The 27,360-nt window shown below is 56.9% G+C and overlaps 2 protein-coding genes across 2 annotated transcripts in view; one reads left to right on the top strand and one right to left on the bottom strand.

Annotated features, from left to right (window-relative positions):
• ZFR2 (zinc finger RNA binding protein 2) overlaps positions 1-2,893 on the bottom strand; it is a 52,207-nt gene extending 49,314 nt beyond the window's left edge. Inside the window, 1 exon segment of the mRNA XM_044913124.1 lies at positions 2,817-2,893. Within this exon segment, the coding sequence (XP_044769059.1) occupies positions 2,817-2,893 (77 nt within the window).
• Positions 2,894-5,263: 2,370 nt separating this feature from the next.
• On the top strand, positions 5,264-26,501 carry ATCAY (ATCAY kinesin light chain interacting caytaxin). Its single transcript, XM_021705516.2, has 12 exons — positions 5,264-5,348; positions 7,664-7,885; positions 9,282-9,467; positions 9,798-9,900; positions 10,693-10,824; positions 11,668-11,754; positions 14,775-14,873; positions 15,429-15,464; positions 16,689-16,760; positions 17,769-17,801; positions 24,698-24,882; positions 26,395-26,501. Exons 1-12 carry the CDS (start codon positions 5,264-5,266, stop codon positions 26,499-26,501), a joined length of 1,347 nt encoding a protein of 448 aa, XP_021561191.2.
• The last annotated feature ends 859 nt before the right edge of the window (positions 26,502-27,360 follow it).

The following is a 27,360-nucleotide window of genomic DNA, read 5'->3' as shown; positions in this document are numbered from 1 at the left end:
TTTTTTAAAGATTTTATTTATTTATTTGAGAGAGAGAGAATGAGAGACAGAGAGCATGAGAGGGAGGAGGGTCAGAGGGAGAAGCAGACTCCCTGCCGAGCAGGGAGCCCGATGCGGGACTCGATCCCGGGACTCCAGGATCATGACCTGAGCCGAAGGCAGTCGCTTAACCAACTGAGCCACCCAGGCGCCCTGGCTTATTTTCTTTGTGGCGAGTATCACCATCGGCTTCCTTCATTTATTGGTTTACTCCATTGTTATATTTCTCCCCTCTGGCATCAGTCAGGGTCCTTGCAAAGAACAAAACCAATAGTTTTTCATTTTATATATATGATATATATTATTAATCATATTTTATGTTAAAAATCATATTATACTAATTATATAACGTGCCATATTATATATTTACATAGAAATTATTTGGGTCGCCTGGGTGGCTCAGTTAGTTAAGCGACTGCCTTTGGCTCAGGTTATGATCCGAGGGTCCTGGGATCCAGTCCTGCATCGGGCTCCTGGCTCAGCGGGGAGCCTGCTTCTCCCTCTGCCTGCCACTCCCCCTGCTTGTGCTCTCTCTCTGTCAAACACATAAATTAAGAACCTTTTAAAAAAAGAAATTATTTATGTTTGTGTTACTGTATTTATTAATTTACACATTCTTTATTAATATATATTATACAATTATTGTACTTTTGTGTTATACGTGCAATTCTGTGCAATTACATATAACTGTATATATAATTATAGATGTCTTTTACATATAATATATAGACTATATTATATACCTTCTATATTATTTTGTACATGAGTTTATTTATTTTGAGAGAGTAAGCAGGGTGAGGGCAGAGGGAGAGGGAGAATCTCAAGCAGACTCTGTGCTGAGTGCAGATCTCACGACCCCGAGATCATGACCTGAGCCGCAAGCAAGAGTCAGACGCTCACTCACTGAGCCGCCCAGGCGCCCAGAGCAGGTGTATTTTCCACGCACAGGACTTACTCCAAGGCAGCGGCTCACACCCCGTGGGGACAGGGACGGGGACGGGCGGGTCTGAAATGCACGGGGCAGGCTGGGGTTGCACGCTCTGGTGGCACCATTGGCCAGAGGCAGAGTTGCTTCTTCTTCGGGGAAACCTCGATGCCTTTCGGTGGCAGGAGACCCACATTGTCGCGTAGAGTGTCTTTTCCTTAACGTCCCAGTGTTGTGGATGTCCGTCTACCAAACACCTTGACAGCAACACCTGGATGGTGTTTGATCGACTAACCGTGGCTGGGGATCTGTCCTCACTCCACACAGGATGGGGATGTAGCCCAGAGCCCCAACACCCAACGTGCATTTGTTAACTGAGTGAAAAGGAGGTGCTAGTTCTGTTCCCATTTTACAGAGGAGGGAAACTGGCTCAGAGCAGGAAGGGTACCACCCACGTGAGTTGCACTACAAAGTAGAAGAGTGGGACTGTGCTTCCAGGTTCTCTCAGACATCCGCTCTGTCTCCCTGGGGCCTCAGTTTCCCCGTCTGCACCGAGCAGCTGGATGCCTTCCCCACCTGGACGTTTCAGCTGCCGCCGGGCCACGTTCCGCTTGGTTGTGGCTTTACGTGGACCCGTCCAGGGTTGGGAAGCTGAATCACATCCTGATAGGAACCAGACAGCCCGGGCTGCAAAACAGCGCAGCTTCCTTCCGGTGGGGGAGGGGGGAGATGGTGGCAGGACAGGGGGTCCAGAGGACCCCTGGCTGGACGGAGGACCCGGTGCCCAGGCCCATGGATTTTTCCGATGTCCCACTGGGGTCGGTGCACGTGTGCTGAAAGAGCACAAGGGGGCGGTAGAGAGCAATGACTAGAATCAGCTCGCCCCTGGGTGGTTCCTACTCCCCTCCCCCCAGGGAGTCCCAAGGCCAGCCTCAGTTTCCTCCTCTGTGCAGTGGGCCCCTCCCTGCCTGCTAGGAGTGCTGTGAGGAGCAAGTAAGATCATGCCATGAACATCCCGAGCCGGCACGCAGGGAGTGCCCTGCCCATGGGGTAAGTTAGATTCCAGACCAGGAATTGCAGCCAGAGACATCAATGGGCGCCGGGCAGGCAGTGGACATGCTAGAAGGAGCCAGAACAACATTCCAGCACCCAGGGGAGCAGGAGTGGCCCACAATCCGCTCCTGGTGGGTGGCTGCCACAGAGGGCAGGTCCGTGGTTGAAGAAAAGACAGAAATCCAAAGTTTTTGTGTCACGTCTCTGATTTGACAGCAAACCTAAAATGTTTTTAAATGCTGCGTGGGCAGGACAAAACTAGAGTGGCGCCTCCACCGTCAGTCTGCAGTTTGGGGTAACCTGGCAGGTGGCGGGTGTGTTTCCGGGGCTCCGGGGCCCTGGACTCCCTCATGAGTCACCCATGTTGAGAGCCCCAGACAACAGGGAGCAGTAGGGACACGAAACGGGCCTCTACGTTGGCTCGTCAGCCCCGTCTGCCTCTTCTGACTTTATTCCAAGCTTGTTTTTCTTTTAAGTGAGGGAAAATTCCCGGAGCGTGAAAGCAACGGTCTTAAGTGCACCACTCAGTGGCATTTGGTACATTTACGATGTTGTGCAGCCCCCACCTCTCTCTAGTTCCAGAACATTCCATCACCCCAAAATGAGACCTCGTCCCCCTCGGCAGCCACTTGTTACCCCATCTCCCCACCCTCGGCCCCCATGAGCCCCCTTCCCGTCCGTGGATGAGCCTGTTCTGGACGTGTCACCCACGTGGACTCACACCCCTTCCGTGTCTGGTTCCTTCCCTGAGCGTCATGGGCTCAGGTCCGTCCCCGGGCAGCGACTGTGGGCGCCTCACTCCTGCTTGCGGTCGATGTGTCGCAATCTGTCGATGGGCATTTGGAGTGTTTCCACGTTTTGGCTGCTGTGAATCATGTCGCTATGAACACGGGGGTGTGAGCTTTTGTGTGGACACGTGTCTTCACTTCCTGTGGGCCTGTTCAGTGTGGACCTTTGAGCTGCATGGGAGCAGAGTGAGGTCCCATTCTTCCCTTACCCCCCAGACCCTCCACTGCGCCTGGGGGGTAGTGGTTGCTCAAGGAACACTGGAGGTTTGATGAGTGGGAGGAAGGGGAGCAGAGGAAGAAGGGCACCAGCCTTGAGAGGAACAGAGGCAGCGAGGGAATGAATGGTTTTCAAAAGGAAAGGAAAATGCATTCCATCACTCCATGCCCTCCTCTCCTGAACAGCTCCCCATTCAGTCCTGCTGGCGCTGCTGGGTCACAGGGGTGAATTAGCGCTTTCCCGAGTCAGCATGCCCTGAGCTAGAGCGCTCTGCAAAAGTTCTGCCTCGTTGACTATTTCCCGGGAGCAAAGGAGCTGGAGCGTCTGGGTCAAACTCAGGCAGCATAAGCTTTCGCTCCCAAAAGTGGCCTGGGCATTGCCAGGAAAAAAAAGGTCTTATTTTGGGGCGCCTGGGTGGCTCAGTCGGTTAAGCACCGACTCCTGATTTCGGCTCAGGTCATGGTCTCAGGGAAGTGAGATCGAGCCGCGCATCAGGCTCTGTGCTCAGTGCGGAGTCAGCTTGTCCCTCTCTCTCTGCTCGTCCCCTGCTTGTGCTCGCGCTCTCTCTCTCTCAAATAAAGAAACAAAATCTTTAAAGAAAAAAAAAGTCTTATTTTGCAAATCCATGCTCAGCCAAGGATTAAAAGGGGACAAATGCATAGTTGGCAGCATTATTTAAAAAAACAAAACTTTTGGGCGCCTGGGTGGCTCAGTGGTTAAGCGTCTGCCTTCGACTCAGGTCATGATCCCAGGGTCCTGGGATCGAGCCCCACATCGGGCTCCCTGCTCAGCGGGAAACCTGCTTCTCCCTCTCACACTCCCCCTGCTTATGTTCCCTCTCTTGCTATATTTCTCTCTGTCAAATAAATAAATAAAATCTTAAAAACAAAACAAAAAACCAAAACTTTACCTTTTAGAAGTTTTAGATTTACAAGGGCACCTGGGTGGCTCAGTCGGTTGAGCGTCCAACTCTTGATTTTGGCTCAAGTCATGGTTTCAGGGTCAGAAGATCGAGCCCTGCATCGGGCTCCACCCTTAGTGGGGAGTCTGCTTCTCTCCCTTTCCCTCTGCTTCTCACCCCCCACCTGTGTCTCTCTCTAAAAAAAAAAAGGTAAATAAATAAATAAAAGAAGTTTTAGAATTACAGAAAATTTGCAAGAATATTACAGAAAGTTTCCATATGTTCTGCATTCAGCTTGTCCTATGATTAACATCCTGTATTAGAAGGGTTCATCTGTTACAGTTAATAGACCCATGTTGAAACATTCTCAGCAAAGTCCACAATTTATTCCGATTTCCTCAGTTTCCTCCCATGTCCCTTTTCCGTCCCAGGCTCCCATGTGACACAGAGTCATCATGTCTCCTTGGGCTCCTCTGGGCTGGGACAGTTTCTCAGACTTCCCTGGTGTTTGATGCTCCTTGACAGTGGTGCGGAGGACGGGGAAGGGGTTTTGTAGGAAGCCCCTTCCTTGAATTTGTCTGGGGTTTTTCTCATGGTGAGACCGGGCGGATGGGTTTAGGGAGGAAGACCCCCGAGTCAAGTGCCCCGAGATGGCGTCAGGGGATGTGCCATCACCATGGCTTTTCACTGCGGACGTTGGCCTCGGTCCCCTGGCTGAGGTGGGCGGTCAGGTGTCTCCACTCTTGGTCACTCGCTTCCCCTCTGCATGCTGGGGCTGGAGAGGGACACTCTGTAAGCCCACGCTTACAGAGAAGGGAGTCCTTCTCTGTCTCCTTGACGGCAGAGAAATCGACATACATTATTTGGAATTCTTCTGCACAGAAAATTTGCCTCTTTTCCCTATTTATTCATTCATTTATTTACATCTTTATGGACTCATAAGATGTATTTTGTTGCTCGAACTGTTCCGGCGCTGGCCATGGAGAGCTCTTCTGGTTGATCACTGTGTTTTCTTGACAACTTCTTGCAGCATTTAGTAGCCAAAATTCATCAGAGACCATGCTCTGCTGGGCCACCCCTGAAAAGTACTGCGTATATTCCAAAGTGAAACTGTGTGACACGGTACTGCATGAGACCCTCCTTCTCTCTGGGCTTTGGCTTTCTGCATCCAAAAGGAGGAAAGAACAGCTTAATATCCCCGAGACCATCTGAAGGGAGCCCTCCGGCACTGATGTGTTATGATTTTCTGTGCCGACGGGCAGGTGCGTTCTGTCCCAGTGACTCCCCAGAACTAACCGAGTCTTGTTGCTATTTGTTTGCACCCTGCGCTCCGGTGGCTGATGTCTGCGCTCGGCCGGGTCTGCAGGCCACTCCGGGAAGAGACAGGGATGGACCCACTTGGCAGCCCCACGGAAGACACGTCCTGTAAGTATCTGCTTCAGTGTGCAGAAATGGGCGCACTGTTTCCAGATCTCGCTCTGCCTGAGGCTGAGACTATAGACATGTCAGAGGCCATACCTCCTGGGTGGAGTGTCAGGGAAGGGGGGGTTGTTCTGCCCGGAAGCCTGGAGGGAAAGCAGCCAGGGTGGGTGAGAGACGTGTGGGCCTGGTCACGAGGCTGGCATGTGGTGTTGCTATGTGTCCTTGAGGCTGGTTGTTCAGCCTCTCTGTGCCTCCGAGTCCTTATCTATTAAATACAGGTAGTGAGCTTCCTGCCAAAGGGGGCATGCAAGGACTTAATGAGGTGACATGTATAAAGTGCCCAGGGGTTGCCAGGCATAAAGTTAGCCCTGGGAAGGCTCTGTTGCCCTAAGCACTCAGGAGGGCTCAGGCCTCCAAGGTTCCAGAGGAGCTGTCCTGAACATGTGTTCTTCTCCGTGGCATCTCCTCAGAGTCCTGCTGGGGGCCCCCCTTCTGCCTGCATTTCCCCCTTGTGGCTCATCACAGTGCCCACCCTTTCTGAGAAAAGACTGACCAGAGAGGGACAGCCACAACCTTGACATCACACAGCACTAAGAGAGGGGTGCGTCCCCTTTGGACCCCTGTTTCCTACTTCTGTACAATGAAGAGTGTGTAATAACAGTACCCCACTTCCTAGGTGTGGCTGGTTGAATAACAGCCCCCAAAGATATTCAAATCCTAATCCTGGAATCTGTGAATGTCTGCCCACATGGCCAAAGGGACTTTGCAAAAGAGATTTATTGAGTTAAGGAGATGGAGAAGACGTGATGGTGAATTTTATGTGTCCACTTGGCTGGGCCACAGTACCCAGAGATGTGATCAAGCATTATTCTAGGTATTCCTGTTGAGAGTCACTTTTTTGATGAGATTAACATTTAAATGAGTAGACTCTGAGTAAAGCAGATTGCACTCCATAATGTGGGTGGGCCGCATCTAATCAGTCAGGGGCCATTAAGAGGAAGAAGACTCAGGTGTGGTTCATCCTGGGGCAAACCCTCTTCAGCTGTGAACATGGGACACTGGACAGGTTATCTGCTTCCAACATATAATGGTGGGACAGGCGTGGGATAGACATTACCTCTGCCTTGCTTCCCTGCTGGGGAGAAGTGTTGTGCGGACACCCCCAGGCTCCCTGTCACCGTGCTATGACCTGCAGCTCTGCCCCCTCCGGGAGAGGGAGCCCTGCTTCTACCAAGCACCCTGACTCACCACTCCCCACCCGCTGTGCTGCCCTCGCCAGCCAAGTGGTCCTGGCAGTCACCGCCTCAGTGTCCCCATCTGTAAAGTGGGTGACGTGGCTTGCCACACCAGGTCATGGTGAGATCTAGAAATCATGTCATCTACCTCCCAGTGTCTCATGAAGCAGTCACCTCTGACCCGTGGCTTAGGGCCAGAGAAAGTCAAAGAAAATAAAAAGCGAGGAGCTGGTGCATGTAATTGTGGATTGATGAATGTCTTCATCTGGTGGGAGAGGGGCAGGGCTCTCCCCCGGCTCGCTATTTTGTCCTCACCATCTGCCAGTGAAACTGGGGGTGACTTCCCAAGGTCTCTGGAAGAGTAGCCTCTTTCCCTCGACCTGGCTTGGGGGCAGCAGGGGGGCACTTTCCTCGCGGGGAAGGTAATCTCCGTCACCCCTGAGGGGCCAGCTCTGCTCAGCCCGCTGAGGGATCGGCTCCAACCCCTTGGGGGCAGCCCCGGGGCAGGTAGGGAAGCCACTTTTTACAAGGAGACCAGAGTCCCAGCTCAGAGCGTCCAGGAGAAAGCAGTTCAAACCATGAGGCATGCCCACCCTGACCAGCTCCCGAGAGATCCGGAAGGACCTGCACCCTCCGTGCCTCAGTTTGCTCACCTGGTGAAGGGGATAATAACAGAACTTGCCTCGCATGGATATTGCAAACATGAAAGCACTTCGCAGAGGGCCGGGCCCACGTGGCGTGGTGTCAGTTATTAAAGCGGCGAACATACGGAGAGGTGAAAAGTAGCATGGGGGGCGTTCTCTGCCGCCAGTGTCCCGAGGCAACAGTGATCAGATCCTGGTGGGTCCGGAGCCGGGCAGGGTGCCCAGGGGGCTCACCCCGTGTGAGTCCCATCTGGCAGATGGTAAAAGTAAGTCAAGTTTAGAGAGTCGAGGTGTCTGCAGGGTGGAAGTTCCCAGCATTGAACCCCTGCCTGCCCCAAAGGATGGCCTCTGACTTCTCACCATTCCACATGATGGGGCAACAAAGAAAGGGGACAAAGAAAGAACCAGCGAAGGTGATTTTGTCCCATTTTCCACACAGCCCCTCCCAACACGTTGAACTTCAACGGAGCTCATCGGAAGCGGAAGACACTGGTCGCCCCGGAGATCAACATCTCCCTGGACCAGAGCGAGGGTTCCCTGCTGTCTGATGACTTCCTGGACACTCCCGACGACCTGGACATCAACGTGGACGACATCGAGACCCCCGACGAGACCGACTCGCTGGAGTTCCTGGGGAACGGCAATGAGCTGGAGTGGGAAGGTGAGGCCCAGGGGCTCAGGTGGGGCAGGGGCTCCAACCCAGGGCGCACAGAGCAGCCCAGAGAGCGCCCGTCCCCTGCTGCTTCACCGCACGCGTTCTTCTTGTGGACTTGAGGGTTTTTCTGGGGGGACGTGGCTTTCGCATGGTTCTCAAAGGTGACCCGGTCCAAAGTGAAGTGCCTGCAATGATTGCACAAGTGTGTGGGGAACATTGTGCAGGAGCAGGTCCTGACTGAGGTGCGGGGCGGGCGGCGGGGACACGGCAGGGGAGGTGGCGCCCGGCCCCATGCGCGGCCCTCGGCAAGACAGACGCTAGACAACGAAACACAGATGCACAAGCTCATTGCCGTGGTCGTCGGTGCTCAGAGGAAAGTGGGGTGAGGGCTTGGGATAGGGCGGGGGGTGGGGGGGCTCACCTGAGGGGCGGTCCTGCCCCCGGGGTCACGGGGCCATGCCTGGGGACATCTGGGGCTGTCACACTGGGGGTGCTCCTGGCATTGACGGGGGGGGGGCAGGAGGCCTGCTCAGCTCCCCCCCCCAGCACCTAGGACGCTCCGAGTTTTCTGCGGTGCCAAGAGGGAGAAGGATTTATTTGTTTATTTTTTTTAAAGATTATTTATTTATTTATTTATTAGAGAGTGCGCAGGAGAGAAACAGCATGAGAGGGGAGAGGGTCAGAGGGAGAAGCAGGCTCCCCGCTGAGCCGGGAGCCCGATGTGGGACTCGATCCCAGGACCCTGGGATCATGACCTGAGCTGAAGGCAGTCGCTTAACCAACTGAGCCACCCAGGCGCCTTATTTGTTTATTTTAAAAAGATTTTACGTATTTATTTGACAGAGAGAGAGAAAGAACAGGAGCAGGGAGAGGGGCAGAGGCAGAGGAGAAGCAGGCTCCCTGCCGCCAAGCAGGGAGCCTGATGTGGGACTTGATCCCAGGACTCTGGGATCGTGACCTGAGCAGAAGGCAGACGCTTCACCGACTGAGCCACCTAGTCGTCCCTGGTGTTACCTCTTTAGATGTTTGCTGGAATTCAGCCACGAAGCCACCTGGCCTTGGGCTTCCCTGTGCTGGGGGTTTCCATCACTGATCCAATTTCCCTGCGTGTTCAGAGGCTCTGGGTCCAAAACCAACAGAGTGCTCTGGGAGGCCAGCAAATGGGAGGCCCCAGAGGGCTTCCTGGAGAAGGTGGCATTTGAGCTGGGCCATGAAGGGAGAGTAGGAGGGGCAAATGGACGAGCAGGGCCTCTGGGCAGGGAGAAGTACATAGCCAAGTGTCACGGGCGGAAGATGAGGGTCACACGTCCACAGACAGCAGGGGAGAGGGGTACCGGGCGGGAGGCTGGGACAAAACGTCTGGACTCAGGCGTCCCTTCTGCTCGCCCTGGCCTGCTTCCAGATGACACCCCCGTGGCCGCCGCCAAGAACATGCCCGGGGATAGCGCAGACCTGTTTGGGGATGGTGCAGCAGAGGATGGCGGTGCCACCAACGGACGCCTGTGGAGGACAGTGATCATTGGAGAACAAGAACACCGAATTGACCTGCACATGATCCGGCCCTACATGAGGGTAGTGACCCACGGAGGTGAGACCGCACCTGTCGGGCTCCTCCTGGCTCCCGCCAGCCAACTGGAGGTCGTCAGAGGCCCTCTCTGAACCTCAGTCTCTTCATCTGAGCCACAGGGATGTTAAGTCCTCATCCCCAGGGGCGGGGGCGGGGAGGGCAGGCACGGACCGGCTGGGCGCACACAGGGGTGCCTGCGAGGGTGGCCAGACAGCCCAGGGCTTTGCTGACTCCCCCAGCCAAGGCGCTGCGACTCAGAGCTGTACCCTCCGGGAAGGGGCCTCGCTGGCGAAGAGGTGGGCACCTGGGCCAGCTCAGAGCGCCAACCACTCCCTGGCCGCCTCTCCCCAGGGTACTACGGCGAAGGTCTCAACGCCATCATCGTGTTTGCTGCCTGCTTCCTCCCAGACAGCAGCTCCCCCGACTACCACTACATCATGGAGAACCTCTTCCTGTAAGTCGCCCGCCCGCCCCACGCCCACGGTTCCCTCGGCTGCAAGAACCGCCCATCCTCACCCCCGGCACGACCCTGGGGGAAGGGGCGGTAAGCAAGTGCGGCACCTGAGACTCGGGGAGGTTGCATCACCTGGCCGGGGACACCCTGCTACAGCTGGGTTATGACGGGGACAGACACGACACCTGGAGGGTAACAGAAAGGGCTCCGTAAATCGTGATCATTCTGGTGTTTGTTATTAGGAAGGTTTCCCTCTTACCCGGTGGGGCTGGGCTGCCAGGTGGTTCAGAGGATGACCGGTCAGAGCAGGAAGAGGCCCAGAAAGCAGGGAGCCCCCCATCCCCCCCACTTACGGGGGGGAAGTAGAGGCTGAGACAGAGGAAAAGATTTTTCTAAAATTGCTCAGGGAGAGTCGGGGCAGGGACGGACCCCAGACCCCTCCTGCCCAGTGCAGTGGACTGTCCACTGGGGGGTGCGTGTTCCCCAGCTGGATCTGGGGCTCTGAGATCCACCTGTCAGGATTCACGGAGATGCTGGATGAGGTCATGCCTATAAAACACGTGGTGCCTAATAAGTGCTCTGTAAAATTGTAATTCTGCAATGGTTGTGCCCACGGACACTGATTTGGGGTGGGCTGGGCTTTACATGCACCCCCACCCCGAGTTGCCAGGACGCCCCCCCACCCCGCACCTGAGGAGGTGCCACAGGTGTTCAGTCACGGGGACTGGGGCTCCCTAACTCTGGCCCTCCCGCCGGGCCCCCCCCCCCCCCGTCTCCTGCACCTGTGACCAGGTACGTCATCAGCAGCCTGGAACTGCTGGTGGCCGAGGATTACATGATCGTCTACCTGAACGGAGCCACGCCCCGGCGGAGGATGCCCGGTATCGGCTGGCTGAAGAAGTGTTACCAGATGATCGACAGGAGGTGCGTGGTGGGGCGGGGCCGCTGGGGGTGCAAGGGCCCCGGGGCCCCCTGGAAAGCGGCGTGGTGGTCAGCCCGCCAACCAATGACCGCAGACGGGCGGTTTGAAACCCACAGGCGTGTTTGCCGTCCCGGCTCAGGAGGCCAGAAGCCGAGGAGCGGGGCGTGGGCAGGGCCGGTTCCTTCTGAGGCCGTGAGGGGGAGTCTGTTCCCCGTGTCTCCCGGCTCCTGGGGGTCGTCGGCCATCCTCAGCATCCCTCGCCCCATCCCTGCCTCCGTGGTCACGTGGCCTGTCCTCGTGTGTCTGTGTCCAGACACCCCCTCTTTGTAAGGACCCCAGCAATTGGATTAGGGCTCACCCTGCCCCAGTGTGACCTCGTTTTAGTGAAATACATCTGTGATGACCTTATTTTCCAATGTCCCGTTCTGAGGTCCAGGGGGGTCAGGACTACAACATAGGAATTTGGGGGGAGATGCAGTATGACATGACCACAGCTGGCGGTCAGAACCAGGGCGCCCCGGGTGATCTTCCAGGAATTCGAGGCAGCATGGCCACGCAGGCAAGAGCTCAGACTCCGAATGAGGTGGCAGCGGGACTAGACATCAGGGTGGCCGCCCATAGACTCTGCGATGGGGCCCAGCTTCGCAGCCCCTCATTCCGCCGCACACGGCCGCTTTGTGACTCTCCATGGGGAACGTCTGTCATGCCTAATCAGTTACGAGTGGCCTTCTCCCTGGAGACTGGAGATGAGCTCAGGGGGCAGGGGCGCCCGCTGGGAGCACAGGGGACGCGGCCCCTGTTAGCTCCTCCCTCCCGGGGGCTTGCTTCCTCTGCTTCCCCTGCAGATTGCGGAAAAACCTGAAGTCCCTCATCATCGTGCACCCCTCCTGGTTCATCCGCACGGTGCTGGCCATCTCCCGTCCCTTCATCAGGTAACGACGCTGTGCCCTGTGCCCTGTGCCCTATGCCGGGCCTCTTCCCGGGTTATGTGCGTCTCCTGTTTTAATCTGTATTTTTCAGCATCTCTACCATGAATATGTATTGTTGCTTTATTATTTTTTTAAGGTTTTATGTATTTATTTGTCAGAGAGAGAGAGAGAGCACAAGCATGGGGAGCATCAGGCAGAGGGAGAGGGAGAAGCAGGCTCCTCGCTGAGCCGGGAGCCCGATGCGGGACTCGATCCCAGGACCCTGGGAACATGACTTGAGCTAAAGGCAGACGCTTAACCGACTGAGCCACCTAGGCGTCCCTGTATTGATGCTTTAAACCATTTTCAATCCCATGTGTTGTTATTAAGGGACTAGCACAGGAAAAATACTAGCAAGAAGCCCTCCCATAGTAAACGCTGGATACCTTTTCACGTTTACAACCACGACCTGAGAGGCTGATGCTGTCGCGAACCCATTTCACGGAGGAGGGAACTGGGGCTCAGAAGGGTCAAGGGACTCAGCCAAGGTCACGCAGCCAGGTCGCTAGGCCACCACAGTCCCCCCAGAAGTGAGCCCAGCTCTGTCCACTCCAGCATCTGTGCGGGGACCCTGAGGATGCCAGGAGGGTCTGAGCCCCTCCCAGCAATAATGTCACGAGCCGTGTGTGTTGGGGGTCCTCGAGACCACCCTCAGCTGTGACGATTCACTGGAAGGACTCACAGAACTCAGAGAAGCTGTTACTATTTGCTACAGGGGAAGGATGCAGATCGAAGGTGGAAAGGACAAAGGGGTCCCCTCCCACGGACTGGTTGCAAAAGCCCTCAATTGTCTCTGTGATGATGTGTAAGAATAACAGAGGAAGTACCACCATGCAGCAAGCTCATTTTGCTCTCCAAGGTTTTCACAGGGGTGTAGCCACACAGGGATGGAGTAGCCAAGCGGCCAACCTTAGCTTCTGTCTTCGGGCGACCCAGAGGTCACAGTGATGGGATGTGCCCAAGGCACCCACCAGAGGTCATATCCTTAACACAGACTATGCGGCAGGGCTCAAAGCCCAGGTACCCAGGGCACTCAGCAGGCAGGGCATTCCAAGTGCTTACTGGCCACCTCCCACGAGCGTCAGGAATCCGTTTTTTTTCTTTGCAATGGGTGGGGTTTGAGCACTTCAACCTGCTGGGTTAATCCTTTACTGAGCGATGTAAAAGTGCCCAATATACAGATCAAGTAAAACAAAATTAGTCGTGTGAAACGCCCTAGTCGATCACATAAACCCGATATTTAATTTAATATGATTCATTGAATCGAATCGAGATCCTTCAAGGGGTGCCTGGCTGGCTTGAGCGGTAGAGCGCACGTCCAGCTCTTGATCTCGGGGTTGTGAGTTTGAGCCCCACATCGGGTATAGAGATTGCTTACATAAATAAACCTAAAAAAAAAAAAAAGATCCTTCACGTCCACATTCCCAGTTAATGATGTGTGACGAGCTTGAGGGAAGGTCCACCCTCTGAAAGGATCACGCTCTCAGCGTGAACAATTTGCAAGGAGGTGACCTCAGCCCCTCTGAGTTCAAGGACTTGGCAGCACCTTAAAATATTTGCATACTAGTAAAATCAGGGGAGTCTGTATGCTCATCACGGGCCGTGTGTGTAACGATGAACCCCCTGGGCGAAACGGTGAGCACGCACCCCAGCCGAACAGAAGCGCACTCTGCTGTCCTCAGTATCCCCTAACCAGCAACTGACATTTGCCTCGAATGCAGATAACTCTCTCACCCATGATTGCTTTCCCACGAGCGAATTTTGAGGGTCTCGATTTGAGCTTTCAAAGCAAAAGAAAGAAGCGGGAGAGAAAAGTGAGCCTCCCCATTTACAAGCCGAGGAAAGCGGAGACCATTCTGGGCCCCCGGCGGCCCCGAGGGTGTGATTACAACTCAAGACGAGGCCGCTTTGTCCTGTGATGATCAGAAGGCTGGGGATGCCCCTCGCCCCAGTGAGGAGTTCTGCCTCCCAGGACCGCCCCCGCCCCCGCCCGGCCCGCCACCGTGAGACAGGAAGCTGGCCCCACAGGCAGACAGAGCCTTGTCACTGTGGCAATTCCGACATTGGTGTCCGAGGACCGGCATGCTGGGCGTCACCAGGTGGCGGCAGCAGGTGCGGGCTCTGCGCACCGTAAAATCCTTTCTAACAAATCAGCTCGGTCCACCCTGCGAGCCCTCCGGGCCGGACGTACTCAGGTAGTGTGGACACGATTCCAGCCTGTCTGTCTGAGGCTCACTCCCTGCCCGCGGGCCCTCCTCATGACAACAGGAGGGAGACCTCGGGCTCCAAGAATAACTGGGTTTTTTTGTTTCCTTCTTATTAAAAAAAGTGGTTTGAACTGCACGAAAGCAGTTGGCGCTGCTCATTCTGCCGCACACGGCCGCTTTGTGACTCTACATGGGGAACGTCTGTCGTGCCTAATCAGTTACGAGTGGCCTTCTGCCGAGCGACGGCTTGCTTTTTCCCTAATGGACACTGTGAACCGTGTAATTCATCACGTGTCTCCCTTTGCATCAGCCGCTGGAAAGCCGGAGCCAAATTTTCATCTCATCTCTAAAAATAGATAGGAAACGCCTTAGCACACTTTTGTAGACGTTGGGCTCTAGCTTACTTTTTTTTTTTACTGTTGCTGGATTGTTTTATTATTTCTGTAGTGCTGTATTCTCCAGGCCTTCTGTCTGTCATTTAGAAACATTATTTGACCTTGAAAGAAAGCGTATTTTGCATTTTACCAGACTTAGTTTAATTAAATAAAAAAAAAAAAAAACAGTAACCATGAGTTCAAAGCAGCAGCTGGTGACAAAGCTCGGCAGGGACCCTTCCCTTGACCCCGGTGCTGCTCTGTCCACCCCCACGAGGGCCGGGGGTAGAGGCTGGCCTGGGCAGGGACGGAGGTTTGATGGAAGGTGCTCAGGGCATCCCTGTTGGCCAGCACACCTTCCGGGCTTAGACTGCAGACCTCTCCCTCCTTCTCCTCCTGCCAGCGTCAAATTCATCAACAAGATCCAGTATGTGCATAGCTTGGAAGATCTGGAGCAGCTCATCCCCATGGAACACGTGCAAATCCCAGAGTGCGTGCTTCAGTAAGTGTCCCGCATGCCGTGCGAGTGTCCCCCGCCCCCATCCCCCACGCCCCCCCTCCCCGGACCCCTTCCCTCTCCTCTCGGATGCCTGGGGAACCAGACATGAGCGGGAGCCGCAGAGCAGAGGGAAACACGGTGAAACATGCACACGTGAGATAAGAGGGTAAGTGGGCCAGCAAGCCCCGGCCCACCGCTTGTTTTATCAATAAAGTTTTATTGGCGCACAGCCACGCCCATCCATGGACGGATCCACTAGGGCTGCTTCTGAGCTACATCTGAATTTGAGTAGCTGTGGCTGAAACTGGCCTACAAAGTGGAAAATATTTACTCTCTAGCCTTTTGTAAGAAAACGGCCCTGCTGGAGGAGCATGCTTTCTAACAGCTCTGTGCAGTTGCTGGTGCTGAATCAGGCCCCCCAGAAATCTGCTGAGTCGTATCTACCAGATGCTGGAATGAGACTGTTCCTCCGTTCCCAAGAGGAAAGAGAGTCCCCGGGCAGCGCACGGACCAGGGAAGGAGGGCCGTGTCTGATGCGTTTTACTTTCTGTCTTCCAGGTACGAAGAGGAAAGGCTCAAGGCCAGGAGAGAGAGGTCCGTGCAGAGGGGCTGTCTCATTGGGGCTGAGTCAGGGCTGGGGCTGGGTGGGGCCCACAGTTGGGGGGCAGCTGGTGGCTTCTGCTCAGCAGGGACCGATGACATCCACACACACGGCCGTGTTGAGGGCTTTGAATCGGACGAGGGTTCTAATCCGGTCTCCCCCACTGAATCCCAGAGTGACATTAGGCGAGCAAAAAGTTCAGTTACCGTGAGAAATCAAGACATGGGACCCACTTAGCAAAAATGGTGGCTCGTAGTAATCATGATAAAATTAAGTTGTCCCTTGACAGAGGGGACAGAAGCTCCAACCTCACCCCAGACAGACCCAGAAATGCCCCTTCACTAACTTTCTGGCTCCGTTTTCATCTGTGGCATAACCACGAATGGCGGTCACAGGAACCTTGGGAGTATTCCAGTCCCGCCCCACCCCCCAGAGCAGGGCAGGGCCAGGATTCCTGACCACATCTTACAGCCCAGGGATCCAAGGCTCAGAGAGGGCAAGGCACCTGCCCAAGGCCACACAGCAAGTCTGGGAGAGGGTTGGGGCTTTCTGTCATTGCCAGGCCCTGTGCCTGCCTCATGGGAAACAGGTGGATAAGAGAGTCGTGGTCCAGAGGGCTCCTCGAATGGCAAAGGAGAGGGACACCTCACCAAGTAAGGAGAGCGGGTCCTGCGGCAGGGTGGGTGACGTGGGCGGATGAGCCACATAAGGAGCAGAGTGTGTGGCAGCCTCGCACCGTGTCCTTCAGTAATGACGAGCCGTGGGCCGCACGGGGGGCCCAGGGCCGGCAGGACGCACCAGCCCAAGCCTTCTCCTCTACCCTCCCTCCCCTCCCCCTCTGCCTTCCATCCTGTCTTTCTCTCTCTTTTAATGTTTTATTGTGGTAAAATACACACAACATAAAATTCACCATCTCTGTCCCTCTGTCTCCCCGGATGGTGCCTACCTCCCCGGCCTCCCAAGCCTTAGCTGTGGAGGGAACAGAGACCGGCCCCGAAAGCCGGAGTCAGGGCACAGGGCGACAGCGTCCGCCCGACGAGGGCCGCGGGACGAGGGCACGAGGTGTCAGGGATGACCAGCTGAGACAAATGTTCAGGGTCTCTCCTCCCCCGTCCTGCCCCCACTCATGCCCCCTTCCCCATGGCCGCCTCTGCCGTCAGTAACCTCCTGGGGATCTCTGCGCCCTCGTCACCCTCGCTGTCTCCCTCTGTCCCCAGCGCCAGGCCGCAGCCAGAGTTCCTCCTGCCCAGGTCCGAGGAGAAGCCAGAGGCGGCGCCGGCGGAGGGCAGGTGGGTGTGCGGGTGACCATGGGCGAGGCTGCCGAGCCCCCGAACAGCTGGTAAGAGCGACCACAGCGCTGTCATGACGGGGGCTGAGAAAGCGGTGGGAATGGCCAGCGTGATGCCGGCTCCATCGTGAGTGCTCGGGATCGGGGTCCCTCTTCCCTCCACCCCGGGCCGTCCCCACGGGGACACCGCAGAGGCCAGCAGTTCCATTGAAACCGTCGGGGCGCCTGGCCGGCTCAGTCAGTACACAGTGGGACTCTTGATCTCAGGGCTGTGAGTTCGAGCCCCACGTTGGGCTTAGAGAGGACGTCAAAAAAAATAAAGTTTTTAAAAATAAATAAACAAACTATCAGTTGATAAAATGTAAAAGTCCGCTCCTCTCCGGGGCTCGGCTGCCTGCCTGGGGCCGTGGGCCAAGCCCCTGCGTGGCTGGCCCCAGCCCCCCTCTCTTCTCCTGGGGGGCTTCTTCACGGAACTGAAATTCACATGCAACAAACCGTTTTTTAAGTGCACTTTCCGGGGGCCTTTAGGGCACTGGCAAAGCTGGGCATCCTGCACCACTCTCTAGGTCCAGAACGTCACCCCAGAAGGGACCCCATACCCGTTAAGCGTTGTTCCCTCCCCTCCTCCCCTTTTCTTTCTTCACACCCAGCAAGTCCTCTGGCGCCTCGCCCTGGGATGGGTGGAAAACACAGCCCGGCTCCAGCCTTCTCCCCACCACCCACCTCTGCCCCGCCCGGCCCGCCTCCTACATCTGACCCTCGTCATAGCCTCCATCTCCTGCCCTCGCGCCGCCACCGGGAGGCACGGGCTGCCCGGACCCTGAGCAACCTCGGTGGTCTCGGCCCCTCGTCGCTGGACCCCGCCTGCTCACTGGTTATGCAGCAGACACGGGCCAGCCCTTACTTGTACCAGATGGAGATGAAGCCGTGTCAGCCCTGGTGGGGCTCTCGGCCAAAAGCCAAGGCCCATCGGATAGACAAATCATGCTAAGACATCTCTCTTCCACAGATCTGCTCCAGGTACAGAAGATCAGGAGACGAGGTGAGTGGGACGCAGAGCCATCTTGGTGCCTGATTTTCCAGATGTCCCACGTGGAGCCCGCCGCATGAGAACCGCCCCACGATCCACTGTCTGGGGAGTCAGAGAGGCATCGGCTACTGGGACTCCAGGGTCTCCTCTGTGGCAGGCAGCCTGTTCTTGCACAACTCCAGGGGGCGCCACTGCCATGAGGCCCCAGAGCTAAGCCACATGGCGGCCCTGACTGAGACGCCGGCCTGGAGCCAGGCCCTGTAAAGCCCGGCTATTTATTTTTATTTTTAATTTTAAGTAGCCTCCATGCCCAACGTGGGGCTTGAACTCGCGACCCTGAGATCAAGAGTCGTGTGCTTTACAGACTGAGCCAGCCAGGGGCCCCCAGCCCAGGCTGGATTACTCAGCCACGGGTACACTGTTTGCCCACGGCCAGTCTCAGGGTCCCCATCTGTTCCAGATGCCAGGAAAAGCCTGTGTGTTGGGGGTCATGGAGACCACCCTCAGGTTCAGGTTTGCTAGACGGACCCACAGAACTCGACAAAGCTGTTGCGCTTACAACTGTGGTTTGTTGGGGTTTGTCAGAGAGACAGCACACACAAGCAGGGGGAGCAGCAGAGGGAGAAGCAGACTCCCCGCTGAGCAGGGAGCCCGATGTGGGGCTCGATCCTGGGACTCCCAGATCATGACCCGAGCCGAAGGCAGACGCTTAACGACTGAGCCACCCAGGCGCCCCAAGTGTCCGACTCTTGATTTCGGCTGAGGTCATGATCTCAGGGTCTTGGGATCAAGCCCCACATCGGGCTCCTCGCTCAGCATAGAGTCTGCTTGTCCCTGTCCCTCCCGCTCTGCTCCTCCCCTCACTCTTTCTCTCTCTAAAAATGAATAAAATCTTTAAAAATAAAATAATTAAAGACACAAAAGAAGAAACTGTAGGAAGCAATGGATGGATGGACAGACAGATGTGTAGGTAAATAGATGGCGGATGGAGGGACGAAGGACAAGGGGCTGCTTTGACGCTTCCCTCTGGTCTGATTGGAGGCGCCAGCCCCAGGGCCCATTCTGCTACGGCACGGAGGGAGCGGTCCCCTTCAGAACCACACCTGGAAGGTGGGTGGCAGGCAGCAGGTACCCCTCTTGCTGCTGAGGACCCCCAAAGCCGGATTAGATCATGCTCTTGGATTCCACACATGGATGCATTCCCCGCTTGCTTTAAAAACAATAACAATGACCTGACCTGTGTTTATCCCTCTCTAGCCTGTCCTGAGGTGACGAGAATACAGAGAAGGACAAGAAGAAGATTCCAGATGCCAAGAAACCTGTCAGACGCCCTCCGGCCCTGGACCTCATCCCCGCCTCATCCTGAGTCCCCGTCTTCGGAAGATGCCAGTCTCCTCCATCCATCTCTGAAACCCAGCCTCCTTTTTAGCTGCTTGAAAATATTTTGTTTTGTTTTGTTTTAAACAACGCAGTAGTAGTGTGTTCCAGAAAAGGACCCGGTTCTCAGCCCTCCATCCTTCCACGCTCATGAGCTCATGGCCAAGAAGAGCAAGAAGCTCAGGGCATGGCCCGGGTGTCCTTGATGGCTTCAGAGACCCCCTCCCACTGCACAAAGTCCTGATTCAAGACCCTTCTCTTGCTTGTCACCTGGCCCACTTTGGAGCCACCGATGCCCACCAGCTCCCTGGCCGGATCTGGATTCGTTCTTGTGCCTTGTCTCCTAGAAGAGCCCCTGCTGCTCTGGGCATCCGGCCTTAGAGGCTCAGCCCCCCACCTGTGCCATGCCCCCGGGAACCTCCCAACCTTCCACCTCCTGGTTTTTCATCTGACCAGCTCCCCCATCTCTTCTGGTACCCACCTTCTTTGGGAGCATCAGAGCCCACAGCACCAGTGAGCTGCCGATAATTACCCCAGCCCTTCAGTTATAAAACCGCCCCTCCCCATCTAGAACATTCTCAAGCCCCTCTCACATGGATGCCACACCCCAGGGCAGTCCTGGTCAATACCTCCTACTAAGGGAATGAAGTGTCCCCACTTTCCTGATTCCCCCCATTGCAGGGTTGGGATGCGCCCCTCAGGCTCCCACCAAGGGGAAACGGGCTCTGAACTGCGTGAAGGAAGATACAGGGTATTACAGGCTTGAGTATTTGGAAGTTCACTTGGGAAAGGAAATCCCCGTGGCCTGGATGCTGTGGGGACCTGCAGTCAAAGGCGGCAAGTTGACCTTGGACAAAAGACAGACTTCTCTAATGCGGCCCAAACACCCGTCGGGTGGCCGCTAGAGGTAGTGAGTTCCCCATCTGTGGAGGCATTTAAGAAAAGGCTGGGAAGCGCTTGCAGAATGTGGTCCTCTGCAGTCTCCTCCAATCTTAAGAGTCTCTATTTATATAAATGTGAGCGAAAGTTGACTGGGCACCTTCTCCGGGACCCTCCTACTGGCTCTGCAGCTAGCTTCTTAGCGGTCAAGATTCATGCGCGCTGAGTATGAGGTTCTTGGCCTCAGTGGCAACGTCAAATGCCTCTCGACCTGGGACGTCAGGTGTTTGGAGGTTATTCCAACAGTGGGAAGGAGCCAGTGGTGTTTAGTGCCGAGGAAAAGGAATACCCAACATTTTGCTGCGCGGGAGAGGGTCCTGCACGTCAAGGAACTGTCCCACCCCAAACACCAGAGGCTACCACGTTGGAAAATGGTGAGTTTCTGAGCGAGCTTGGGCACGCATCTTCTGCGGCACAGCACTGCCCCAGGAAGGTGGGGACGCCTGGGGGCGTGGGGGGCTCTTAAATGTGTGTTTCTGCCGTGTTTCCTGAATGCCGAATAAAGGACAGGACCGTGTTGGGGCCCAGATGTGTCACCTGCAGCCTGAGGCAGCAGAGACTGGCAGATGGGCCTCTTCCAGGCTGCCCTCCTAGAGACCCTACCCCCAATCTGCTTGGGGCCTGCCCCAAGCTCCAGGCCTGGGTGGCCGGCTGTCCTGCCCCAGGATCAACACGTGGACCCCCAAGCTGCAAACTCCCACCTTCATGCACGCAGTCGCCGCCCGGAGGCTGGAACCTGGCTGCAAGCTAAGGGATAGGAACTGATGCGGTCTACCCCGTGCCAGTTACTGAGCGCCCCGGGAGGCGACAGAGGGACAGGAAGCAGCAGACCCCAGCCTCCTGCCCCCCAACCCCGGAGGAGCCTGCAGGCTGCACAAGAAATTGCAACGGGGTCCACCTGGCCCAGCGTGGCTGGCCCGCCGCCCCTCCGGACCACCAGCAGCTGCAGACAACAGGCAAGCGGGACCCAGGACCCCAGCTCGGCCGCGGCAGCCCCTCTGGGATCAAGAGAGACCCCAGGGGCGGGGGCTGTCCCCAGGCGTGAGAAGTCCCAGCGCACAGCTCCATCCAGAGGGGGCCGGCTGCCGCCCGCACCTCAGAAGCGGCTTTGCGGAAGGCATGTGTCTCCGGGGCGGTCGTGGCCAAAACGCAACGGACCCCGGACCTCGTCGGAAAGGGACGCTGGGTTTTCCTCCCGGGACACGGGATGCGTCCTAAGTCGTAGTTCACACGCCCATCCTAACGACAGCGAATTTTGTGGTTTTTAAAAACAAAACAATTCATTAGGATTACTGTCATGATGTTCAGACATCATTTCCATGAGCTTTGGGGGATTTTTATGTGGAAATAAAGAAGCGGTAACTGAGAAGGGAGGTTTGTTACTTTTGTCCACTTCCCCGAGGTGTGGCGCTGGCCTTGGGCCGGGAGCAGACGAACCAGCCTGAACTCCTGCCTGGCGACCTCGGGCGGGTGGCCTCAGGTGACCTTGGGCGACCTCAGATGACCTCGGGCAAGCGGCCTCGGGTGACCTCCCAGTCCTGTCTGGAATCAAACCTAGTCAGCAGGTGACAGTAGTAATAATTTAATAATTATATATATGTTATTATTAATATTACTGAAAGAGAAGACTCTGTCTCTCTCTACACTCACACCAACACTTCCCACACCGGACTGGGGGAGGGGTCCCCACGAGCGACTCTCCGGCTCCTGGCGGCCACCGGCGGGGTGTCCTGCGACCTAACCCAATCCTGACACCACGCAGAGTCATGCACGGACCCCACAGGTTAAGGGCTCAGCCCCGCGCGTGTCCACGTCCCCACCTCAGACGCCAGTCCCCAGGAGCAGGCCCCCAGGTCACCCACACTTCTGTCCCAAGTGGCCAAAAATCAGGACTTCCCTCAACCTTCCCCCAGCAGCTCACAGAACTCAAGAAAAAGGTTTACGTGCTTTTTACCTGATCATGACAAAGGATCTAACTCAGGAACAGCCAGCGGGAGAGATGGGGGCGGACGGCGTGTGCGAGGGGCGCATCCCCGAGCCGTCCCGTCACCCACCGGGGGCGTCCTCACCTCTGGCCGTTGGTGATGAACCCCACCCCCAGCCCTGCCCCTCCTCGGGGGTCCGCTGGCTGCCAGCCCCAGCCTGTGGCCTTGGCTTTCCAAAAGTCCCCCCACTCGCATAAACACAGGTGGGACTAAAGGGTGCGTCACAAACAGCAAAAGATGCCGCCTTCATCTTGATCGCTCTGGACCTGTTTCAGGAACCGAGGACAGAGGTTCTCCCTCTTCCCACCTAGGGAGTCCCAAGGGTTTAGGAACTGTGTGCCAGGAGCTAGGACTGAGACCGAGTGTTTCTTTCTTGTGACGCATCACAACATCACATAGTAACAGTCGGAGCCCACGCCCCACCCAGCACAGTGCCCGTGTGAGCAAGGGGAGGCGACACGGCCCGCCCAGGGTCACACAGGACAGTGGGGGCTGTGCCCCACAGAGGGACCCTCGAACCCCCCTGCCAGGTGCAGGAGGAGCGTGCGCCCAGGACAGAGGGGCCAGGAGAGGTGCCCGGCCCCGCAGGGCTGGCTTCACTGTCCTGGACGAGGTGCCCCTTGGGGCAGGGCGGGCTGCATAGGGGCACAGCTGAGGCTGGGGTCACAGGTGCCGCTCCCGGTCTGGGGGTGATGGGGCCACCCATTCTCCCTACCCCACCAAGTCTCTGATTACCCTGAGGGGTTTCTGGAAACCTGACCCCTTCGCTCATAAACTCATGCACCTGTTCATCTGCCGGCTCTGGGGGTCCTGCAGGGTCCTGCTCCCTCATGCTGCCCCCGGCCTGGCGGGGGGGGGGGAGCTTGACCCAGGAGACCAGGGCCTCCCTGGGGACCAGGACGAGGGGCCAGGCCCTGTCCCGGAAAGAAGTGTCCTCTGATTGGAGACCCAATGGGGAAGCCGCAGTCAGCCCGGCCAGCGGGTGGGTGGAGGGTGTCCCCGGCAGAGGGCCCGGCCCCGGGCAAAGGCCTGGGGGCCGGATCAGCCGCATTGGTGTTAGCGGGACCCAGAGCTGTGTCGACCTGGCTTCTCTCTCTCTCTTCTAAATTTACCATTAGTGGCATTTTAGAACATTCAAACATTGTGCAACCATCCCTACTATCTAGTTCCGGAACATTCCGTCTCCACCAAAGGGAAACCCTGTTCCCGGGAGCAGTCACTCCCCAGGCCCTGGCACCTACTAACCTTTCTGTGTCTGTGGATTTACCTGTTCTGGACGTTTCCCAAAAAGGGAATCGAACACTCTGACACGGGATGGTCACCCTTCGTGACCTGTGGGCTGTTTGGGGACAAGTGGGTCGCACTGTGTGCCAGGCGAGCAGACCCCAGGAGGCGTCCCAGGAAGTTCTTGCCACTGGAATTGGGCCAGAGGTCGCTCCCTGGACCAGCGTCCCCGCCCGCTGCCCGCCACGTGCCCGAGGGGGCTCAGAGGTCACAGGGGCAGCCACGCTGGCAGTCCAGGAAACGGAGGCCCGGAAGGGGCTGGAGGGGGGAGGAGGACACAGGCGGGTCCCTTGTTCACGCAGCACCTCTCCTAACCTCTGCACCAGCTCAGTCCCGGCTGGAGCCACGCGCGGAGTCCTTAACGACTAGCTGACCTGATGACACGCTCTCCGTGTCCCTCGGCTGTGTTGGCCACTGTGGTCCTGCTGGCGGAATCAGGGGACGGAGGTCACAGAAGTCATGGGGGACACATGCCGCTTTACAGCCGAAGGAAGGCGGCTCGGCGGATGGAGAGTCGCTGAGAGGAGACACGGCGGGGGGGCGGGGGGGTCTGGCTAAATGACTTGGCAGGATTCTTGCTGAAATCGGGGTCCTGGGGTGGAGCCCAGGGGTGAGACCGGTTGGAAAGGAGCTCAGAGATGGAGGAGACGGCCTCCGTCCGCAGCCTGCGGGGAGGTGACAAAAGGGGGAAGGACTTGCGACCGACCACGTGTGGGGCCCACCGGACAATCCAGGAGACCCTCCCCAGCTCAGATCCTTAACCTAAAATCCTGTCTGCGGCCTGCAGGGATTGGGGCGTGCACCTCCCTGCGAGCCCTCTTTCGGTCTCCACAGGAAGGGACAGGACTCTGGGGAGCGGGGGCTGGGGAGGCCTCTGGAGGTCACTGTCTGGGGCTCCGTCTTCGAGTTCTAACAGCTCCCTCGCACTCATGGCCTCAGTTTCCCCATTTGTCCCACCTAGGGGCTCGGTTCGATGATCTGCTTTCATTCCTCTTTCACTAGCTCCTTCCCCACCATTTAGGGGGTCCCTGCCTTGTTGGGTACCAGGGACACAGTGGAGAATAAGATGCACCTGGCCCTACCTTTGTAGAGGGAGGGGATGGAGGAAGCAGAAAGACTTCCTGGAGGAGGGGACATCCAAGCTGACACACAATGGTTTAGGCAAAGTAGGCCACAGGGAGGAGGCTTGGGTAAGACCAAAGGGGTTCTGGCAGCTCCTTCTGCCCATGGCCCCAGCCTAGGGTGATGTGGGTGTCATTCATCCTCGCCCATCTCCCTCCCCGCTGTCCCAGATCCCCTCGGCCTCTCCAAGGGCCACCTAAGGTGCGTGTACCAGGAGCATAAGTGGGAGATGGAGACCAACGGTGTGGAAGTGGGTAAGCCCCTGAGGGACATGGGCCAGCCCCTCCCCATTTGGGAGACCTGGAAGTCCCTCTTCCAGTCTCACTGCCAGTACCTCTTGCTGTTAGCCCTGGAGGCCATCCTGGTCCAGCGGTGCGACTCTGCAGGTCAGCAGCTTCCTTCTGACTCAGCAGTCTGCCCATTTCCCTGGGAACTGACCGCCTGCTTCCCGACGGCGTCCCGGACCCGCTGTGTCCCCAGGGCCCCTGGTTTTGATGTACCTGAATGGCAGGAGGTCCCGTGAGGGGCGCTTCCACCGAGTCCTGGAAGACACTCAGAACTCGCTCCTGAATGACTCCCAGATGGGGCTTGGGAGCAGAACTCAGTCCTATTTTCTTAACCACAGGGGTCCAGCCTGTGGTTCCGGAGGCACCGAGAACCCTGGGCAGTTACCGTCTCCACCAGTCAGACCCATGCTGATGTGACCCTGGGGGCTGCGTGGGGGTCTTTGGGGCCTCAGTTTCCCCAGAGAGGAAATTCCTTGTGAGCTCTCAAAGTCAGCGCAGAGTGGCCCGGGGCAGAGGCTGGGAAGTCAGCCAAGCCTGAGTGTGCCCCGGCTCTTGGCCGCACCCTACATTCACCGCAGCCCCTGCACCTCCTCTGTGATTGGAACATGCCTACGTCATAAGGTGACTGGGAAGCTTTCCTGGCCCGGGAACCACGTCTCCCTGAGCCCTCCCCCAAACCTGGTGGGACAATTTCTCATTTGCAGCCATTTCACAGCCGGGGAGACTGAGGCTCAGAGATCATCAGTGCCTCGGCGAAGCTGGAATTTGAACCTGGCTCTCCCCAGAACCATCCTCTTTGCCCGTGGGAGCCTGGAGCATAGGGGGGTGGGGGGGGCAGGGTGCCCCTTGACCTGAGGGCGATACCCATGGCTGGCTGTGCACCTCAAGCTGCCCACCCCTCTCAATCCAGAAGGGCGGGAAAAATCCGCAGTCCAGACAGGTTTGGACAAAGCCAGCGAACTTATGGAAAGGCTCATCCACGGACAGGAAGGGGGCTTGTGGGTGCCAACGGCTGGGGAAGGGGAGGTGACACGGCTGATGGAGACGGGCTTTCTTTTTGGGGTGACAGAATGTTCTGGAACTCGATAGAACTTGTGGTGGCCCAACACTGGGAATGCACCAAATGCCAGTGAATTGTTCACTTAAAAACAGCTAATTTTATGTGAATTTCACCTCAACCAAAAGAAAAGGGAGGGGAGATCAGGTCTGGGCGGTGGCATGATTCCGGGAAGGAGAGCCAGCCACAGGCCTGCGTTTGCAGGGGACGGGCCACAGGTGCAGTCAGGGCCTGCTGCATTTGCAGTCGGTGGGCGGAGGCGGCAGGGCGGGGACTGTGGGTGTCGGGACCCCCGCCCCCTCCTCCCCGTCTGCCCCAGCCCCACTGCCCCCCAGGCTTCCTGCGGTGGGGTCTGAGGGGTATGCTTTCCAGGTGCTCCAAGGATCCCTGCCCCTCACCACAGAATGGGCCGGGCCCCAGTCGGTCCCACGAGCTCTGCCTGCCCTCCTCTGGGTTTGGAGTCCTAGTCCCCTGGGAAACTGCTCACTTCCCCCACTGCGGCCTGGAAGCCTCCTGACTGGCGGGCCCTCTCGGCCGCTGGCCCTTCTAAACAGCCTTCCTGCCCCCAGAACTCATGCAGCTTAGCAAAACCCCGCTGCCCTTCTTCGCTCCTGGGGCCTCAAGACCCAAGCAGATCAAGACCCAGATGAGGCGGAGCTAAGTGGCCGGACAGGCGGGGGCAGCGGAGCTCGGAGGATCCCGTGCACTTGGCTTCGTGGGCCCCCCATCTCCCACCCCCACCCCCGACATGAAGACACAGTCCACGTAGGGTGACGGACCTGTCCCAACTTGCCAGGAAGTTCCCAGTCTCAGCACCGGAAGTCCTGCATCCCCGGAAATCGCTGAGAACCAGGCACATCGGGGGGTGCTGGGTCACCGTATGCGTGGCCCCCCGGGGCCACAGACGAGAGGTGGGAAGGCCTGTGGGTCACGGTCAGCAGGGCCTGGGCCCCCAAACCCACTCACCACCCACGCGCTCTGCACCTAACGGCTCAGAACCCTGCGTCCTTGTACACTTGCGGGATTTGAATCTGTTAAGTCCTCACGCCAAACAAACAAAAATCAAAATCTTTCAAAAGACACTCTTATGAACTCAATCGTGTCCCCCCCAAATTCATATGTTGAAGCCCCAACATCCCAGGAGCTCAGAATGTGACTGTGCTTGGAGGGGGCGCCCGGCTGGCTCAGTCGGAGGAGCGTGCAACTGGATCTCGGGGTCGTGAGTTCAATACCCAGTGGGGAGTAGAGACGACTTAAAAATAAAATCCTGGGGGGACGCCTGGGTGGCTCAGTCGGTGAAGCGGCTGCCTTCGGCCCAGGTCATGATCCCAGGGTCCTGGGATCGAGCCCCGCATCGGGCTCCTTGCTCAGCAGGGAGCCTGCTTCTCCCTCTCTCTCCCTCTGCTTGTGCTCTCTCTGTCAAATAAATAAAATCTTTAAAAAAAAAAAATAAATAAAAAAAAAAAATAAAATAAATAAAATAAAATCCTGGGGGCGCCTGGGTGGCTCAGATGGTTAAG

Source organism: Neomonachus schauinslandi, chromosome 1 (assembly GCF_002201575.2).
Source record: "Neomonachus schauinslandi chromosome 1, ASM220157v2, whole genome shotgun sequence".
NCBI lineage: Eukaryota > Metazoa > Chordata > Mammalia > Carnivora > Phocidae > Neomonachus > Neomonachus schauinslandi.
Note: the sequence above shows the minus strand (reverse complement) of the source record. Positions and strands in the feature narration are given on the sequence as shown.